The 20241-nt window shown below is 50.2% G+C and overlaps 3 protein-coding genes across 3 annotated transcripts; all 3 read left to right on the top strand.

Moving 5' to 3' along the window:
* Positions 1-2469: 2469 nt before the first annotated feature.
* On the top strand, positions 2470-3326 carry LOC147961708 (transcription factor IBH1-like 1). Its single transcript, XM_087537115.1, has one exon. The coding sequence runs from the start codon at positions 2524-2526 to the stop codon at positions 3052-3054; it is 531 nt and encodes a 176-aa protein (XP_087393241.1). The 5' UTR covers positions 2470-2523; the 3' UTR covers positions 3055-3326.
* Positions 3327-9561: 6235 nt separating this feature from the next.
* Positions 9562-10418, top strand: LOC147961707 (transcription factor IBH1-like 1). The gene has a single exon (XM_087537113.1). The coding sequence runs from the start codon at positions 9616-9618 to the stop codon at positions 10144-10146; it is 531 nt and encodes a 176-aa protein (XP_087393239.1). The 5' UTR covers positions 9562-9615; the 3' UTR covers positions 10147-10418.
* Positions 10419-16655: 6237 nt separating this feature from the next.
* Positions 16656-17391, top strand: LOC147961706 (transcription factor IBH1-like 1). The gene has a single exon (XM_087537383.1). It carries the CDS (start codon positions 16710-16712, stop codon positions 17238-17240), a length of 531 nt encoding a protein of 176 aa, XP_087393509.1. The 5' UTR covers positions 16656-16709; the 3' UTR covers positions 17241-17391.
* The last annotated feature ends 2850 nt before the right edge of the window (positions 17392-20241 follow it).

Here is a 20241-nt window from a genome sequence, read left to right as displayed (position 1 = left end):
AAGCATTCGACCTTTTGGACTCGTGCGCACCGCGAGTTTCATGAGCGCAAGAAGTTTCCACCTTACCAATTTGTGAGCACGCGCGGGTGGGTCTCCATTTCCAAGCGGTGGAGGGTGATCCAACAAGAGTGCAACAAGTTTTGCGCCACCCTTAAGAGCGTCAAGGTCCGCCCCGTGAGCGGCATCGGCGTGCAAGAGATGGTATGCTAGCAAGCCGCCCTCTTTTGTGCCATCAAGATCACTTGCTCATATGCTTGCATGGAAACATTTTGTAGGCATTTCAAGCTTTGGAGGCATTCAAGGTTCAACACAATGGCAAGTGCTTCAACCTCTCCCATTGCTATCGGGTCATCAAGGACGAAGAGAAGTTCAAGGCACAATATGCCGCGCTCAAGGCACGTGGGGGAAAGGGCGCCGTGGAGGATGTTGGGGAGGGCGAGCCGGCACGGCCGCGGGGGAAGACCAACTCCAAGGAGGACAAGCGAGATGCGGCCACCAACGCCTTGATCGCGAGCGTGGACGGCATGATGAATAAGAAGGACTCAAGAGAGGAGGAGCGCCGGCGTTTCAAGGCGGAGCAAATGGATGCTTTCATGGAGATCCAAAGGAGGAGGCTTGATCTTGACGCCGAGAAGCAAGCCAAGATGTTCGAGCTCGAGGCGGAGAAGCAAGCCAAGATGCTAGAGATCGAGGCCGCCAACGCCAAGACAAAGGCGAAAGAAGTGGCTCTTGCAAGCATGATGACCGGGTTGGAGATCATGAAGGTGGATCTCAACGCCTTATCGCCAAGGAAGAGGCCGTGGTTCGAGAAGATGCAGGCCGACATGCTCAAGTTCGACGACGAGTGATCTATGGCGTCGAGGGGCCATCTTTTTGTGTGCCGGCAGGTGTGCCGGCATGACTACGGGAGCCTCGATGGCGTGGTCGAACTCAAGTCCCACCATTTTTTGTGTGCTGACATGTGTGCCAGCATGAACTGTGGTGTTTTCTGAAGCCGGCATTGTATGCCGGCGCTGGCATGAGACATGGCCGCTGGCATGATCGGCCGCGGGCCTCTTTTATTTAAAAGTTGAATGCGGACATGAAATGGGTCGGCGTGTTGGACGCATTGCCGATCCTAATGCAAAACTGGGAGGACGGCAGGCGGGCGGCTGACCCAAACAGACAAAAAACGGATAAATGCGACGTCTGTTTGGGTCGCCCTATTGGAGTTGCTCTAGGCTGGCCAGGCAAATTTCATCATAACTTGAGAGTCCTCTTTTCTTATTGGGGGCGATGGTATTCCAACAGTGCATGGCAAAACTGCAGTCCCAGAATAAATGCATGGATATCTCTTCCGTGTGCTCATTGCACAGCACAGACCTATCACAAACAGGAAGCAAGAAACAAAATAATTTATGCAGCGGCCAATGTCCCAGACATTTCGTTGTCAAGAATATGTGTGTGCGTCTTGTCTTTACCTTTCCCAGAGCTCCCGTGTCTCCAACTTTGAAGACCCATTTTTTCTGGTGCTGGGGACCATGGCACGGGAGCCAGCTCACTGATTATGTTTGTTATTATTATTATTTTCATCATCAAGCGCTTGAGACTTTGGAAGATCTTGTGGGCATCTCGTATCATACTTGCCCATCTTGTATCCATGCACGCAACGACAACACACAATGATACTACACGTAGTAAACACACATGAAATGTGAGACGTTGAGATGTCAGTGTACCTGCAATGGTGGGCATGTGTTGTGATGTACTCTAACGTGCGTATATTGCAAAACTCTCTTTCAACTTTTCAATCCATTTTTGTTTGACCATGACACCCGCGAAGCCAGCTGATCACCAGTAATTACATTACCATCATGCGCTTGGGGGACCTTAAGCTTGTGGGCATCTCGCACCGTACTTGTCGGTTGTACGTCCACGCGTAGCATAAGACAAAACATCATCATCAACATCATTATCATGGAAGAATATGAACATGTCTAGCTGCGACATCAGGGCGATCGTAATTAAATGTAATGAGCATGTTAAAATTTGCCATACTTTTAAGCTTCAAGTCGCCGACATGCAGATCTTTTTTTTTGAATAAAAGAGGTTTTCCTCCGATTTCATTAACGAAACCAAAAACAGGCAGAGTCTAGTAGTCTCAGACAACGCACCCCAGGAACACAACACAAGTTCTAGATCCCTGACCCCCCCCCCCTCGATCACCAGGGCAAGGAGTCAACCCTTACAACCATCGCCAAAACCTAACCGAGCTATTAAACCGACCAGTTTGAAAAACACAATTCGACACAAAGAAGAAGGAAGCCGGATCTAGCACTGCAGAAAATGTTATTATCGACAACAACGGCAAAAATCGTTCATGCATGTGTGAGAAATTATGAATCAGCTACCGGTGATAGACTAGTCCTATTTAAGCAGGAGGAGCGCCCCTGTTTCTGGTACTAATTACTACAGCAAGTACATCTTGTGTCTGCCCATGCAAAGAGAAGACATCTTACAAAAAGTCAAAAGAGAAGAGAAGCCATGCAAGGCCCTAGCACCAGCATCAAGTCCTTCAAGCAGGAGTTCCTCAAGAACCTCCTCCCAAGCCTCCAGCTCCAAGCACGCACGAGCACAACCTTCCGCGGCGCCACGAGCCTCCACGAGAGGAAGCACGCCGTCAAGTCCTCCGTGGACGTCGCCATGGCGGCTGCGCATGGAGGCGGAGCGAGGTGGCCCAAGGCCATCTTGGCACCGGCGTCCAGCGCGTGCAAGGTGCAGAGGTGTAGGAGGACCGTGAGGAGGTGCTGCCGCCGTAAGAGGTACTTGGGGAGATCAGGCCGCGCCGGTGGTGGCGACACTCCGGGGAGGCTGGTGAGCAGCAGGACCATGGCACTGAGGGAGGTGATACCGGGAGGCCGGAACTCCACCGTCGACGAGGCCACTCTGTTACGCGAGGCCATGGACTACGCCATGCACCTGCGCGCTCAGGTCGACGTGCTCCGCTGGCTCTCGGAAACCGTGCAAACATCTAGCTCCAGTGACTCTAACCGTGCACTGCCAAAGGAGGCATGATTAAGGTACCAGGTGGTGGCTTGTCAATGCTTCTGCGAACAGAAGGACAAGCTACGCACAACATATTGCCCCTTGTGAAAAGCGGTGAAAAATAACAGGATTTTATCTTGCTCTTGCGGAAGTTCCTATCAGTGTAGAGTGCTTGCGAGCAGCAGACTACACTCTTTGTTGATCAGCAGAGAGAAAAAGCTGCCCGGAATTATGTATGTACTGTAGCAAAACTTTGTGGTGTCCGTTGCAAATGAAGATATTAGAGTGTGTGAAAAGTTACTTATTTAGATCATGCGTGCATGTGCAGTTTAAATGCAAGGTCTGCTTTTGCATTAGTCAGGAAATCTGCAGAACCTGAAACAACTTGCACTGCTCACTCATTTAAAGGAGAAGGCCACAAGTGCTCGTACATAGGCTCCAAATGAAGGTCACTGTCTTGTCACTACGGAAACAAATGGTAAAATTCTAAAATCCAAAATTAATAAGTATGTAAATAACTGAGACCTGGCATATATATGCTGCGTATTACTGCAGTACACCCGAAACAGCTATATGGAAAACAGCTAGGAAATTAAGTCTAATAAAATTCACGGGCAAGGATGTAGCTAGTGACAGGAAATTGTACCAAAGCCTACTATAAAAATATTGCACACATATAAGGTCTTCTTTGTTTCATAGGATAGGAATCATAGTTTTAAACAGCGCGCTAAGCATCTTAGAGGCGGACCTCTTCAAATGCTATAGCGTGCTATAGCGCGCTATTTAAAATGTTTGTTTATTTGTTTGGACCAAAGTCTCTTAGCGCAAGACCTTTTGTAAACGCTATAGCGGGCTATTTAAAACAGTGATAGGAATAGAAAAAAAAAACAAAGAATAATAGATGTCATGCATCTCAATTCTTATAGGAAAAATGTCATTTGATTCACCGCTTTTGGAGTAGTGTCTACAAGATAATCGTTTCCTAACGCCTCCCAAATCTAATTAACATATTTGTGGTAGTGTGCACATATGGCCCAATATATATTTCATATTTCCTAAAAACATGACTTTAACAAAATAAAATGAGAGGAATTGTCTTGAGTACTATCTGCCATGACTAGCATACTCGGAGATAAATTATGTGGGCACAACGGATGAATATCCTATCGTTATCTGATTCTGGCTATATGATCACTATGAACCACGGTTGATGGAAACTATATATAGGCACCAACACTTGATGGGGAGCTCGAAAAAGAATAAATGTCATAACAGCTCATCAACAAGGTGGATGGCGACGAGTAATTGGTTTTTTGTACTTTTTCTTTAGGTTTGCTTGAGTTTGTACCAAACTTTTAAATCGCGGACGAAAATTGCGCGATCGCTGGCTGGAAGCCTTCCCGCGACGCGATGCCTTAAAAAACGCGATATGTGGCTAATCACGCGATCACTGCGCGAAACGGCGCAAAACTCATTTGCGCTCGCTGCAATTTCGCTGGGACGGGCTGAAACAGAGGCCCAACAAGAGCCAGGCCCACATTTGCCCCGATGGAGAGGACAGAGGAGCAGCTCATCCAGAAAACCTAACTCATCGCTATCCCCATTCCCTTCTCAGCTGCTGCGGCGGCTGCGCGGTTCTTCCCAGCTGCGCTCGGTGGGCCGGCGGCTGCTTCGCCGGAAGTCGGATGCACTGATGTGCGAGGCAGCAAAGCGGAGACCAGAGCACCTGGCAGGAGCCGCAACCTATACTGCTGTCGTCACGCCAACGCTGCGACCGGCGACGAAGGCCTCTGCAGGACGACGTCGATGTGTCCACACTCCATAATGATAGCTCAGTCTCACACGGTTCCAACTCGTAGTATATCTCCAGGAGGTACAGGATTGCTCTGATCCTCTCTAATCTCTATCGTTTGTTGATTCAATACAAGCAACAGAGCATGTCAGCCTATTGGTATTGCACGACTTGTAGGTTGTAGCTTAGATTTTCAACACTGCTTCCAAGAAAATCCTCTGTTTTCTGCTGAAAATCCTAAATTTCTTCAGACAAACATGCATATGTACTGTTCCCGCTAAATGGCATAGCGGCCGTAGCGTTTTGAAGAGCCAGCCGCTAAACCCTTTTGGCCGCGATCTTAAACTTTGGTTTGTACCAGCACTTTTTCGACCAAGTGAGCTTATTGTACTTGGTCAATACTAGCACTAGTACAGTTAAGGTAATTACATACACTTCAAAAAAAACTATCGCACACACAGATGTGAATCATTGTCTTGCATGGTTTGCTAGAGGTGTGTTACTGTCACACATGCTACGGATAAACATGCGCGGTAGGGTGCTAATTTTGTAAAAGCAATCATATGCGATGCACGGACTTCTTTTTAAACTCTTACCGTAGAAGAATTGCTTTACGGTATTTCAATTATATTAAAAAAAGTATATACAAAGGAAGTCCAGAATACATCATAAATCACCCAATACCAGCTCTATCAAAATTAATCATGGACTACAGATTGTTACTAATTCAGGACTGAAGCTTGTTGGCCTTGACTTGTTTAGCTCTCAGCATTGAATAATAGAGTCCTTCTTTCAAATAGGAAGTCCAGCTGATAGGATGAGCTGATAGGATGAGCAGGCACTTGCTTAAAGATCTTATCATTTCTGACCATCCATGTACTCCAGCATCCCATGACGATGATGTCTAATGCCAAATCTATAGGAAGGACTAAGAGCAACTCCAATGGAGCGATCCATTTCGTACGCCCGTGTCCGTTTGGGTCGGCGCGGACAAAAGTGGCGGCCCAACGCGCCGACCCAAACGGACGCGCGTCCATTTTTCGTCCGCGGGCGACCCATTTCAGGCTCAATTTTGAGCCGGATTTGCGTCGGTGCGGACACGAGACGGACGCGCGCGCCTACTCCTCTCCCCGGGACCGCCTGTCGGTGGCAGCCACCATCATTTCCCCTCATTTTCTCCAAAAACGCTCCCGCCTGCGTGCGCCCCCGCCCCCCGACCAGCCATGGAGGACGCCATCGACCTCGACCTCGACGCCGCCACCGGCCTCGCCTCCCTCGCCTCGTCCGGCGCCGTCGCCCCCTCCGGGAAAGGCAAGCCTCGTGCCCCGCGCAAGACCGCCGCGGCGACCAAGCCGAAGAAGGCGCTGACGCCCGAACAACGGGCAAGCGAGTCGGCCAAGAGGAAGGTCCGGAGGCACGCCGAGGACGCGAGGGATGAGGCCGCTGCGCAGGCCGCCGCCGTCGCTGCCGCGCAGCAGGAGTTCACCAACGCCCGCGTCGCCGCAGCAATGAGGGAGGCGCTCTACATGCTTGGGGTAAACCCTAGCCAGCACAACCTCGTCCAAGCCGCCGTTGCCGCGGCCAGCACCGGCTCGTCGGCGTTTCCTCGGATGGTGATGCCCGACTCACCCTGCGCATCGGCTTGCAACCCGGTCCCCGGCTTCCACGTCTACCCGCAGGCCTCCCGCCTCTCCGGGGAGTGCTCACCCGACGTGAGCGTGGTTGGGCCTTCCACGCCCGCGCCCACGCCCATCGACCTCAACGCCACCCCGGTGGTCGGTGGCTCGTCGTCCGGAGGCATGAGGAAACGCGTGCGACAGACGCCGGCCGGCGGTCTCCCGGACGCCCGTAACCTGTTCGAGGAAATCTCGTCCGCCGTCGACGAGGACTTCATGCAACACCTCATCTTCGAGGGTGGTGCGCCGGGCGCTCGCTACGATCCAGAGGAGACGCAAAGCCAGGACGGCCGCGGGGCGTTCACGCCGGCCGCTGGCTATGATCCCGATCAGGCGGCCTTCATGCGTGATCGGGTCGGCATCGACCTGGACGGCTTCCCCCTCGACCACGAATTCCCGAAGGACTATGGGCTAGAGGAAGATGACGAGTGCGACATTGAAGTGGAGCCTTTGTTCGAGGACGAGCTCGCCAACCAAACCGCCGGTCCTAAGGCGAAGCGCAAGAGCAAGCGCACGAAGGCGTACACAGCTGTCGAGGACAAACTTCTTTGTGAGTGTTGGCGAGACATTGGACAAGACCCAAAGACGGGCGCCGAGCAAAAGCATTCGACATTTTGGACTCGTGCGCGCCGCGAGTTTCATGAGCGCAAGAAGTTTCCACCTTACCAATTTGTGAGCACGCGCGGGTGGGTCTCCATTTCCAAGCGGTGGAGGGTGATCCAACAAGAGTGCAACAAGTTTTGCGCCACCCTTAAGAGCGTCAAGGTCCGCCCCGTGAGCGGCATCGGCGTGCAAGACATGGTATGCTAGCAAGCCGCCCTCTTTTGTGCCATCAAGATCACTTGCTCATATGCTTGCATGGAAACATTTTGTAGGCATTTCAAGCTTTGGAGGCATTCAAGGTTCAACACAATGGCAAGTGCTTCAACCTCTCCCATTGCTATCGGGTCATCAAGGACGAAGAGAAGTTCAAGGCACAATATGCCGCGCTCAAGGCACGTGGGGGAAAGGGCGCCGTGGAGGATGTTGGGGAGGGCGAGCCGGCACGGCCGCGGGGGAAGACCAACTCCAAGGAGGACAAGCGAGATGCGGCCACCAACGCCTTGATCGCGAGCGTGGACGGCATGATGAATAAGAAGGACTCAAGAGAGGAGGAGCGCCGGCGTTTCAAGGCGGAGCAAATGGATGCTTTCATGGAGATCCAAAGGAGGAGGCTTGATCTTGACGCCGAGAAGCAAGCCAAGATGTTCGAGCTCGAGGCGGAGAAGCAAGCCAAGATGCTAGAGATCGAGGCCGCCAACGCCAAGACAAAGGCGAAAGAAGTGGCTCTTGCAAGCATGATGATCGGGTTGGAGATCATGAAGGTGGATCTCAACGCCTTATCGCCAAGGAAGAGGCCGTGGTTCGAGAAGATGCAGGCCGACATGCTCAAGTTCGACGACGAGTGATCTATGGCGTCGAGGGGCCATCTTTTTGTGTGCCGGCAGGTGTGCCGGCATGACTACGGGAGCCTCGATGGCGTGGTCGAACTCAAGTCCCACCATTTTTTGTGTGCTGACATGTGTGCCAGCATGAACTGTGGTGTTTTCTGAAGCCGGCATTGTATGCCGGCGCTGGCATGAGACATGGCCGCTGGCATGATCGGCCGCGGGCCTCTTTTATTTAAAAGTTGAATGCGGACATGAAATGGGTCGGCGTGTTGGACGCATTGCCGATCCTAATGCAAAACTGGGAGGACGGCAGGCGGGCGGCTGACCCAAACAGACAAAAAACGGATAAATGCGACGTCTGTTTGGGTCGCCCTATTGGAGTTGCTCTAGGCTGGCCAGGCAAATTTCATCATAACTTGAGAGTCCTCTTTTCTTATTGGGGGCGATGGTATTCCAACAGTGCATGGCAAAACTGCAGTCCCAGAATAAATGCATGGATATCTCTTCCGTGTGCTCATTGCACAGCACAGACCTATCACAAACAGGAAGCAAGAAACAAAATAATTTATGCAGCGGCCAATGTCCCAGACATTTCGTTGTCAAGAATATGTGTGTGCGTCTTGTCTTTACCTTTCCCAGAGCTCCCGTGTCTCCAACTTTGAAGACCCATTTTTTCTGGTGCTGGGGACCATGGCACGGGAGCCAGCTCACTGATTATGTTTGTTATTATTATTATTTTCATCATCAAGCGCTTGAGACTTTGGAAGATCTTGTGGGCATCTCGTATCATACTTGCCCATCTTGTATCCATGCACGCAACGACAACACACAATGATACTACACGTAGTAAACACACATGAAATGTGAGACGTTGAGATGTCAGTGTACCTGCAATGGTGGGCATGTGTTGTGATGTACTCTAACGTGCGTATATTGCAAAACTCTCTTTCAACTTTTCAATCCATTTTTGTTTGACCATGACACCCGCGAAGCCAGCTGATCACCAGTAATTACATTACCATCATGCGCTTGGGGGACCTTAAGCTTGTGGGCATCTCGCACCGTACTTGTCGGTTGTACGTCCACGCGTAGCATAAGACAAAACATCATCATCAACATCATTATCATGGAAGAATATGAGCATGTCTAGCTGCGACATCAGGGCGATCGTAATTAAATGTAATGAGCATGTTAAAATTTGCCATACTTTTAAGCTTCAAGTCGCCGACATGCAGATCTTTTTTTTTGAATAAAAGAGGTTTTCCTCCGATTTCATTAACGAAACCAAAAACAGGCAGAGTCTAGTAGTCTCAGACAACGCACCCCAGGAACACAACACAAGTTCTAGATCCCTGACCCCCCCCCCCTCGATCACCAGGGCAAGGAGTCAACCCTTACAACCATCGCCAAAACCTAACCGAGCTATTAAACCGACCAGTTTGAAAAACACAATTCGACACAAAGAAGAAGGAAGCCGGATCTAGCACTGCAGAAAATGTTATTATCGACAACAACGGCAAAAATCGTTCATGCATGTGTGAGAAATTATGAATCAGCTACCGGTGATAGACTAGTCCTATTTAAGCAGGAGGAGCGCCCCTGTTTCTGGTACTAATTACTACAGCAAGTACATCTTGTGTCTGCCCATGCAAAGAGAAGACATCTTACAAAAAGTCAAAAGAGAAGAGAAGCCATGCAAGGCCCTAGCACCAGCATCAAGTCCTTCAAGCAGGAGTTCCTCAAGAACCTCCTCCCAAGCCTCCAGCTCCAAGCACGCACGAGCACAACCTTCCGCGGCGCCACGAGCCTCCACGAGAGGAAGCACGCCGTCAAGTCCTCCGTGGACGTCGCCATGGCGGCTGCGCATGGAGGCGGAGCGAGGTGGCCCAAGGCCATCTTGGCACCGGCGTCCAGCGCGTGCAAGGTGCAGAGGTGTAGGAGGACCGTGAGGAGGTGCTGCCGCCGTAAGAGGTACTTGGGGAGATCAGGCCGCGCCGGTGGTGGCGACACTCCGGGGAGGCTGGTGAGCAGCAGGACCATGGCACTGAGGGAGGTGATACCGGGAGGCCGGAACTCCACCGTCGACGAGGCCACTCTGTTACGCGAGGCCATGGACTACGCCATGCACCTGCGCGCTCAGGTCGACGTGCTCCGCTGGCTCTCGGAAACCGTGCAAACATCTAGCTCCAGTGACTCTAACCGTGCACTGCCAAAGGAGGCATGATTAAGGTACCAGGTGGTGGCTTGTCAATGCTTCTGCGAACAGAAGGACAAGCTACGCACAACATATTGCCCCTTGTGAAAAGCGGTGAAAAATAACAGGATTTTATCTTGCTCTTGCGGAAGTTCCTATCAGTGTAGAGTGCTTGCGAGCAGCAGACTACACTCTTTGTTGATCAGCAGAGAGAAAAAGCTGCCCGGAATTATGTATGTACTGTAGCAAAACTTTGTGGTGTCCGTTGCAAATGAAGATATTAGAGTGTGTGAAAAGTTACTTATTTAGATCATGCGTGCATGTGCAGTTTAAATGCAAGGTCTGCTTTTGCATTAGTCAGGAAATCTGCAGAACCTGAAACAACTTGCACTGCTCACTCATTTAAAGGAGAAGGCCACAAGTGCTCGTACATAGGCTCCAAATGAAGGTCACTGTCTTGTCACTACGGAAACAAATGGTAAAATTCTAAAATCCAAAATTAATAAGTATGTAAATAACTGAGACCTGGCATATATATGCTGCGTATTACTGCAGTACACCCGAAACAGCTATATGGAAAACAGCTAGGAAATTAAGTCTAATAAAATTCACGGGCAAGGATGTAGCTAGTGACAGGAAATTGTACCAAAGCCTACTATAAAAATATTGCACACATATAAGGTCTTCTTTGTTTCATAGGATAGGAATCATAGTTTTAAACAGCGCGCTAAGCATCTTAGAGGCGGACCTCTTCAAATGCTATAGCGTGCTATAGCGCGCTATTTAAAATGTTTGTTTATTTGTTTGGACCAAAGTCTCTTAGCGCAAGACCTTTTGTAAACGCTATAGCGGGCTATTTAAAACAGTGATAGGAATAGAAAAAAAAAACAAAGAATAATAGATGTCATGCATCTCAATTCTTATAGGAAAAATGTCATTTGATTCACCGCTTTTGGAGTAGTGTCTACAAGATAATCGTTTCCTAACGCCTCCCAAATCTAATTAACATATTTGTGGTAGTGTGCACATATGGCCCAATATATATTTCATATTTCCTAAAAACATGACTTTAACAAAATAAAATGAGAGGAATTGTCTTGAGTACTATCTGCCATGACTAGCATACTCGGAGATAAATTATGTGGGCACAACGGATGAATATCCTATCGTTATCTGATTCTGGCTATATGATCACTATGAACCACGGTTGATGGAAACTATATATAGGCACCAACACTTGATGGGGAGCTCGAAAAAGAATAAATGTCATAACAGCTCATCAACAAGGTGGATGGCGACGAGTAATTGGTTTTTTGTACTTTTTCTTTAGGTTTGCTTGAGTTTGTACCAAACTTTTAAATCGCGGACGAAAATTGCGCGATCGCTGGCTGGAAGCCTTCCCGCGACGCGATGCCTTAAAAAACGCGATATGTGGCTAATCACGCGATCACTGCGCGAAACGGCGCAAAACTCATTTGCGCTCGCTGCAATTTCGCTGGGACGGGCTGAAACAGAGGCCCAACAAGAGCCAGGCCCACATTTGCCCCGATGGAGAGGACAGAGGAGCAGCTCATCCAGAAAACCTAACTCATCGCTATCCCCATTCCCTTCTCAGCTGCTGCGGCGGCTGCGCGGTTCTTCCCAGCTGCGCTCGGTGGGCCGGCGGCTGCTTCGCCGGAAGTCGGATGCACTGATGTGCGAGGCAGCAAAGCGGAGACCAGAGCACCTGGCAGGAGCCGCAACCTATACTGCTGTCGTCACGCCAACGCTGCGACCGGCGACGAAGGCCTCTGCAGGACGACGTCGATGTGTCCACACTCCATAATGATAGCTCAGTCTCACACGGTTCCAACTCGTAGTATATCTCCAGGAGGTACAGGATTGCTCTGATCCTCTCTAATCTCTATCGTTTGTTGATTCAATACAAGCAACAGAGCATGTCAGCCTATTGGTATTGCACGACTTGTAGGTTGTAGCTTAGATTTTCAACAGTGCTTCCAAGAAAATCCTCTGTTTTCTGCTGAAAATCCTAAATTTCTTCAGACAAACATGCATATGTACTGTTCCCGCTAAATGGCATAGCGGCCGTAGCGTTTTGAAGAGCCAGCCGCTAAACCCTTTTGGCCGCGATCTTAAACTTTGGTTTGTACCAGCACTTTTTCGACCAAGTGAGCTTATTGTACTTGGTCAATACTAGCACTAGTACAGTTAAGGTAATTACATACACTTCAAAAAAAACTATCGCACACACAGATGTGAATCATTGTCTTGCATGGTTTGCTAGAGGTGTGTTACTGTCACACATGCTACGGATAAACATGCGCGGTAGGGTGCTAATTTTGTAAAAGCAATCATATGCGATGCACGGACTTCTTTTTAAACTCTTACCGTAGAAGAATTGCTTTACGGTATTTCAATTATATTAAAAAAAAGTATATACAAAGGAAGTCCAGAATACATCATAAATCACCCAATACCAGCTCTATCAAAATTAATCATGGACTACAGATTGTTACTAATTCAGGACTGAAGCTTGTTGGCCTTGACTTGTTTAGCTCTCAGCATTGAATAATAGAGTCCTTCTTTCAAATAGGAAGTCCAGCTGATAGGATGAGCTGATAGGATGAGCAGGCACTTGCTTAAAGATCTTATCATTTCTGACCATCCATGTACTCCAGCATCCCATGACGATGATGTCTAATGCCAAATCTATAGGAAGGACTAAGAGCAACTCCAATGGAGCGATCCATTTCGTACGCCCGTGTCCGTTTGGGTCGGCGCGGACAAAAGTGGCGGCCCAACGCGCCGACCCAAACGGACGCGCGTCCATTTTTCGTCCGCGGGCGACCCATTTCAGGCTCAATTTTGAGCCGGATTTGCGTCGGTGCGGACACGAGACGGACGCGCGCGCCTACTCCTCTCCCCGGGACCGCCTGTCGGTGGCAGCCACCATCATTTCCCCTCATTTTCTCCAAAAACGCTCCCGCCTGCGTGCGCCCCCGCCCCCCGACCAGCCATGGAGGACGCCATCGACCTCGACCTCGACGCCGCCACCGGCCTCGCCTCCCTCGCCTCGTCCAGCGCCGTCGCCCCCTCCGGGAAAGGCAAGCCTCGTGCCCCGCGCAAGACCGCCGCGGCGACCAAGCCGAAGAAGGCGCTGACGCCCGAACAACGGGCAAGCGAGTCGGCCAAGAGGAAGGTCCGGAGGCACGCCGAGGACGCGAGGGATGAGGCCGCTGCGCAGGCCGCCGCCGTCGCTGCCGCGCAGCAGGAGTTCACCAACGCCCGCGTCGCCGCAGCAATGAGGGAGGCGCTCTACATGCTTGGGGTAAACCCTAGCCAGCACAACCTCGTCCAAGCCGCCGTTGCCGCGGCCAGCACCGGCTCGTCGGCGTTTCCTCGGATGGTGATGCCCGATTCACCCTGCGCATCGGCTTGCAACCCGGTCCCCGGCTTCCACGTCTACCCGCAGGCCTCCCGCCTCTCCGGGGAGTGCTCACCCGACGTGAGCGTGGTTGGGCCTTCCACGCCCGCGCCCACGCCCATCGACCTCAACGCCACCCCGGTGGTCGGTGGCTCGTCGTCCGGAGGCATGAGGAAACGCGTGCGACAGACGCCGGCCGGCGGTCTCCCGGACGCCCGTAACCTGTTCGAGGAAATCTCGTCCGCCGTCGACGAGGACTTCATGCAACACCTCATCTTCGAGGGTGGTGCGCCGGGCGCTCGCTACGATCCAGAGGAGACGCAAAGCCAGGACGGCCGCGGGGCGTTCACGCCGGCCGCTGGCTATGATCCCGATCAGGCGGCCTTCATGCGTGATCAGATCGGCATCGACCTGGACGGCTTCCCCCTCGACCACGAATTCCCGAAGGACTATGGGCTAGAGGAAGATGACGAGTGCGACATTGAAGTGGAGCCTTTGTTCGAGGACGAGCTCGCCAACCAAACCGCCGGTCCTAAGGCGAAGCGCAAGAGCAAGCGCACGAAGGCGTACACAGCTGTCGAGGACAAACTTCTTTGTGAGTGTTGGCGAGACATTGGACAAGACCCAAAGACGGGCGCCGAGCAAAAGCATTCGACATTTTGGACTCGTGCGCGCCGCGAGTTTCATGAGCGCAAGAAGTTTCCACCTTACCAATTTGTGAGCACGCGCGGGTGGGTCTCCATTTCCAAGCGGTGGAGGGTGATCCAACAAGAGTGCAACAAGTTTTGCGCCACCCTTAAGAGCGTCAAGGTCCGCCCCATGAGCGGCATCGGCGTGCAAGACATGGTATGCTAGCAAGCCGCCCTCTTTTGTGCCATCAAGATCACTTGCTCATATGCTTGCATGGAAACATTTTGTAGGCATTTCAAGCTTTGGAGGCATTCAAGGTTCAACACAATGGCAAGTGCTTCAACCTCTCCCATTGCTATCGGGTCATCAAGGACGAAGAGAAGTTCAAGGCACAATATGCCGCGCTCAAGGCACGTGGGGGAAAGGGCGCCGTGGAGGATGTTGGGGAGGGCGAGCCGGCACGGCCGCGGGGGAAGACCAACTCCAAGGAGGACAAGCGAGATGCGGCCACCAACGCCTTGATCGCGAGCGTGGACGGCATGATGAATAAGAAGGACTCAAGAGAGGAGGAGCGCCGGCGTTTCAAGGCGGAGCAAATGGATGCTTTCATGGAGATCCAAAGGAGGAGGCTTGATCTTGACGCCGAGAAGCAAGCCAAGATGTTCGAGCTCGAGGCGGAGAAGCAAGCCAAGATGCTAGAGATCGAGGCCGCCAACGCCAAGACAAAGGCGAAAGAAGTGGCTCTTGCAAGCATGATGACCGGGTTGGAGATCATGAAGGTGGATCTCAACGCCTTATCGCCAAGGAAGAGGCCGTGGTTCGAGAAGATGCAGGCCGACATGCTCAAGTTCGACGACGAGTGATCTATGGCGTCGAGGGGCCATCTTTTTGTGTGCCGGCAGGTGTGCCGGCATGACTACGGGAGCCTCGATGGCGTGGTCGAACTCAAGTCCCACCATTTTTTGTGTGCTGACATGTGTGCCAGCATGAACTGTGGTGTTTTCTGAAGCCGGCATTGTATGCCGGCGCTGGCATGAGACATGGCCGCTGGCATGATCGGCCGCGGGCCTCTTTTATTTAAAAGTTGAATGCGGACATGAAATGGGTCGGCGTGTTGGACGCATTGCCGATCCTAATGCAAAACTGGGAGGACGGCAGGCGGGCGGCTGACCCAAACAGACAAAAAACGGATAAATGCGACGTCTGTTTGGGTCGCCCTATTGGAGTTGCTCTAGGCTGGCCAGGCAAATTTCATCATAACTTGAGAGTCCTCTTTTCTTATTGGGGGCGATGGTATTCCAACAGTGCATGGCAAAACTGCAGTCCCAGAATAAATGCATGGATATCTCTTCCGTGTGCTCATTGCACAGCACAGACCTATCACAAACAGGAAGCAAGAAACAAAATAATTTATGCAGCGGCCAATGTCCCAGACATTTCGTTGTCAAGAATATGTGTGTGCGTCTTGTCTTTACCTTTCCCAGAGCTCCCGTGTCTCCAACTTTGAAGACCCATTTTTTCTGGTGCTGGGGACCATGGCACGGGAGCCAGCTCACTGATTATGTTTGTTATTATTATTATTTTCATCATCAAGCGCTTGAGACTTTGGAAGATCTTGTGGGCATCTCGTATCATACTTGCCCATCTTGTATCCATGCACGCAACGACAACACACAATGATACTACACGTAGTAAACACACATGAAATGTGAGACGTTGAGATGTCAGTGTACCTGCAATGGTGGGCATGTGTTGTGATGTACTCTAACGTGCGTATATTGCAAAACTCTCTTTCAACTTTTCAATCCATTTTTGTTTGACCATGACACCCGCGAAGCCAGCTGATCACCAGTAATTACATTACCATCATGCGCTTGGGGGACCTTAAGCTTGTGGGCATCTCGCACCGTACTTGTCGGTTGTACGTCCACGCGTAGCATAAGACAAAACATCATCATCAACATCATTATCATGGAAGAATATGAGCATGTCTAGCTGCGACATCAGGGCGATCGTAATTAAATGTAATGAGCATGTTAAAATTTGCCATACTTTTAAGCTTCAAGTCGCCGACATGCAGATCTTTTTTTTTGAATAAAAGAGGTTTTCCTCCGATTTCATTAACGAAACCAAAAACAGGCAGAGTCTAGTAGTCTCAGACAACGCACCCCAGGAACACAACACAAGTTCTAGATCCCTGACCCCCCCCCCCCTCGATCACCAGGGCAAGGAGTCAACCCTTACAACCATCGCCAAAACCTAACCGAGCTATTAAACCGACCAGTTTGAAAAACACAATTCGACACAAAGAAGAAGGAAGCCGGATCTAGCACTGCAGAAAATGTTATTATCGACAACAACGGCAAAAATCGTTCATGCATGTGTGAGAAATTATGAATCAGCTACCGGTGATAGACTAGTCCTATTTAAGCAGGAGGAGCGCCCCTGTTTCTGGTACTAATTACTACAGCAAGTACATCTTGTGTCTGCCCATGCAAAGAGAAGACATCTTACAAAAAGTCAAAAGAGAAGAGAAGCCATGCAAGGCCCTAGCACCAGCATCAAGTCCTTCAAGCAGGAGTTCCTCAAGAACCTCCTCCCAAGCCTCCAGCTCCAAGCACGCACGAGCACAACCTTCCGCGGCGCCACGAGCCTCCACGAGAGGAAGCACGCCGTCAAGTCCTCCGTGGACGTCGCCATGGCGGCTGCGCATGGAGGCGGAGCGAGGTGGCCCAAGGCCATCTTGGCACCGGCCTCCAGCGCGTGCAAGGTGCAGAGGTGTAGGAGGACCGTGAGGAGGTGCTGCCGCCGTAAGAGGTACTTGGGGAGATCAGGCCGCGCCGGTGGTGGCGACACTCCGGGGAGGCTGGTGAGCAGCAGGACCATGGCACTGAGGGAGGTGATACCGGGAGGCCGGAACTCCACCGTCGACGAGGCCACTCTGTTACGCGAGGCCATGGACTACGCCATGCACCTGCGCGCTCAGGTCGACGTGCTCCGCTGGCTCTCGGAAACCGTGCAAACATCTAGCTCCAGTGACTCTAACCGTGCACTGCCAAAGGAGGCATGATTAAGGTACCAGGTGGTGGCTTGTCAATGCTTCTGCGAACAGAAGGACAAGCTACGCACAACATATTGCCCCTTGTGAAAAGCGGTGAAAAATAACAGGATTTTATCTTGCTCTTGCGGAAGTTCCTATCAGTGTAGAGTGCTTGCGAGCAGCAGACTACACTCTTTGTTGATCAGGAGAGAGAAAAAGCTGCCCGGAATTATGTATGTACTGTAGCAAAACTTTGTGGTGTCCGTTGCAAATGAAGATATTAGAGTGTGTGAAAAGTTACTTATTTAGATCATGCGTGCATGTGCAGTTTAAATGCAAGGTCTGCTTTTGCATTAGTCAGGAAATCTGCAGAACCTGAAACAACTTGCACTGCTCACTCATTTAAAGGAGAAGGCCACAAGTGCTCGTACATAGGCTCCAAATGAAGGTCACTGTCTTGTCACTACGGAAACAAATGGTAAAATTCTAAAATCCAAAATTAATAAGTATGTAAATAACTGAGACCTGGCATATATATGCTGCGTATTACTGCAGTACACCCGAAACAGCTATATGGAAAACAGCTAGGAAATTAAGTCTAATAAAATTCACGGGCAAGGATGTAGCTAGTGACAGGAAATTGTACCAAAGCCTACTATAAAAATATTGCACACATATAAGGTCTTCTTTGTTTCATAGGATAGGAATCATAGTTTTAAACAGCGCGCTAAGCATCTTAGAGGCGGACCTCTTCAAATGCTATAGCGTGCTATAGCGCGCTATTTAAAATGTTTGTTTATTTGTTTGGACCAAAGTCTCTTAGCGCAAGACCTTTTGTAAACGCTATAGCGGGCTATTTAAAACAGTGATAGGAATAGAAAAAAAAACAAAGAATAATAGATGTCATGCATCTCAATTCTTATAGGAAAAATGTCATTTGATTCACCGCTTTTGGAGTAGTGTCTACAAGATAATCGTTTCCTAACGCCTCCCAAATCTAATTAACATATTTGTGGTAGTGTGCACATATGGCCCAATATATATTTCATATTTCCTAAAAACATGACTTTAACAAAATAAAATGAGAGGAATTGTCTTGAGTACTATCTGCCATGACTAGCATACTCGGAGATAAATTATGTGGGCACAACGGATGAATATCCTATCGTTATCTGATTCTGGCTATATGATCACTATGAACCACGGTTGATGGAAACTATATATAGGCACCAACACTTGATGGGGAGCTCGAAAAAGAATAAATGTCATAACAGCTCATCAACAAGGTGGATGGCGACGAGTAATTGGTTTTTTGTACTTTTTCTTTAGGTTTGCTTGAGTTTGTACCAAACTTTTAAATCGCGGACGAAAATTGCGCGATCGCTGGCTGGAAGCCTTCCCGCGACGCGATGCCTTAAAAAACGCGATCTGTGGCTAATCACGCGATCGCTGCGCGAAACGGCGCAAAACTCATTTGCGCTCGCTGCAATTTCGCTGGGACGGGCTGAAACAGAGGCCCAACAAGAGCCAGGCCCACATTTTCCCCGATGGAGAGGACAGAGGAGCAGCTCATCCAGAAAATCTAACTCATCGCTATCCCCATTCCCTTCTCAGCTGCTGCGGCGGTTGCGCGGTTCTTCCCAGCTGCGCTCGGTGGGCCGGCGGCTGCTTCGCCGGAAGTCGGATGCACTGATGTGCGAGGCAGCAAAGCGGAGACCAGAGCACCTGGCAGGAGCCGCAACCTATACTGCTGTCGTCACGCCAACGCTGCGACCGGCGACGAAGGCCTCTGCAGGACGACGTCGATGTGTCCACACTCCATAATGATAGCTCAGTCTCACACGGTTCCAACTCGCAGTATATCTCCAGGAGGTACAGGATTGCTCTGATCCTATCTAATCTCTATCGTTTGTTGATTCAATACAAGCAACAGAGCATGTCAGCCTATTGGTATTGCACGACTTGTAGGTTGTAGCTTAGATTTTCAACACTGCTTCCAAGAAAATCCTCTGTTTTCTGCTGAAAATCCTAAATTTCTTCAGACAAACATGCATATGTACTGTTCCCGCTAAATGGCATAGCGGCCGTAGCGTTTTGAAGAGCCAGCCGCTAAACCCTTTTGGCCGCGATCTTAAACTTTGGTTTGTACCAGCACTTTTTCGACCAAGTGAGCTTATTGTACTTGGTCAATACTAGCACTAGTACAGTTAAGGTAATTACATACACTTCAAAAAAAACTATCGCACACACAGATGTGAATCATTGTCTTGCATGGTTTGCTAGAGGTGTGTTACTGTCACACATGCTACGGATAAACATGCGCGGTAGGGTGCTAATTTTGTAAAAGCAATCATATGCGATGCTCGGACTTCTTTTTCAACTCTTACCGTAGAAGAATTGCTTTACGGTATTTCAATTATATTAAAAAAAGTATATACAAAGGAAGTCCAGAATACATCATAAATCACCCAATACCAGCTCTATCAAAATTAATCATGGACTACAGATTGTTACTAATTCAGGACTGAAGCTTGTTGGCCTTGACTTGTTTAGCTCTCAGCATTGAATAATAGAGTCCTTCTTTCAAATAGGAATTCCAGCTGATAGGATGAGCAGGCACTTGCTTAAAGATCTTATCATTTCTGACCATCCATGTACTCCAGCATCCCATGACGATGATGTCTAATGCCAAATCTATAGGAAGGACTAAGAGCAACTCCAATGGAGCGATCCATTTCGTACGCCCGTGTCCGTTTGGGTCGGCGCGGACAAAAGTGGCGGCCCAACGCGCCGACCCAAACGGACGCGCGTCCATTTTTCGTCCGCGGGCGACCCATTTTAGACTCAATTTTGAGCCGGATTTGCGTCGGTGCGGACACGAGACGGACGTGCGCGCCTACTCCTCTCCCCGGGCCCGCCTGTCGGTGGCAGCCACCATCATTTCCCCTCATTTTCTCCAAAAACGCTCCCGCCTGCGTGCGCCCCCGCCCCCCGACCAGCCATGGAGGACGCCATCGACCTCGACCTCGAC

The sequence above is a fragment of the Triticum urartu genome, chromosome 7A, assembly GCF_056163025.1.
Source record: "Triticum urartu cultivar PI428250 chromosome 7A, HENAU_Tu73, whole genome shotgun sequence".
In the NCBI taxonomy this organism is placed as follows: domain Eukaryota; kingdom Viridiplantae; phylum Streptophyta; class Magnoliopsida; order Poales; family Poaceae; genus Triticum; species Triticum urartu.
This window is presented reverse-complemented; position numbering and strand designations above follow the sequence as displayed.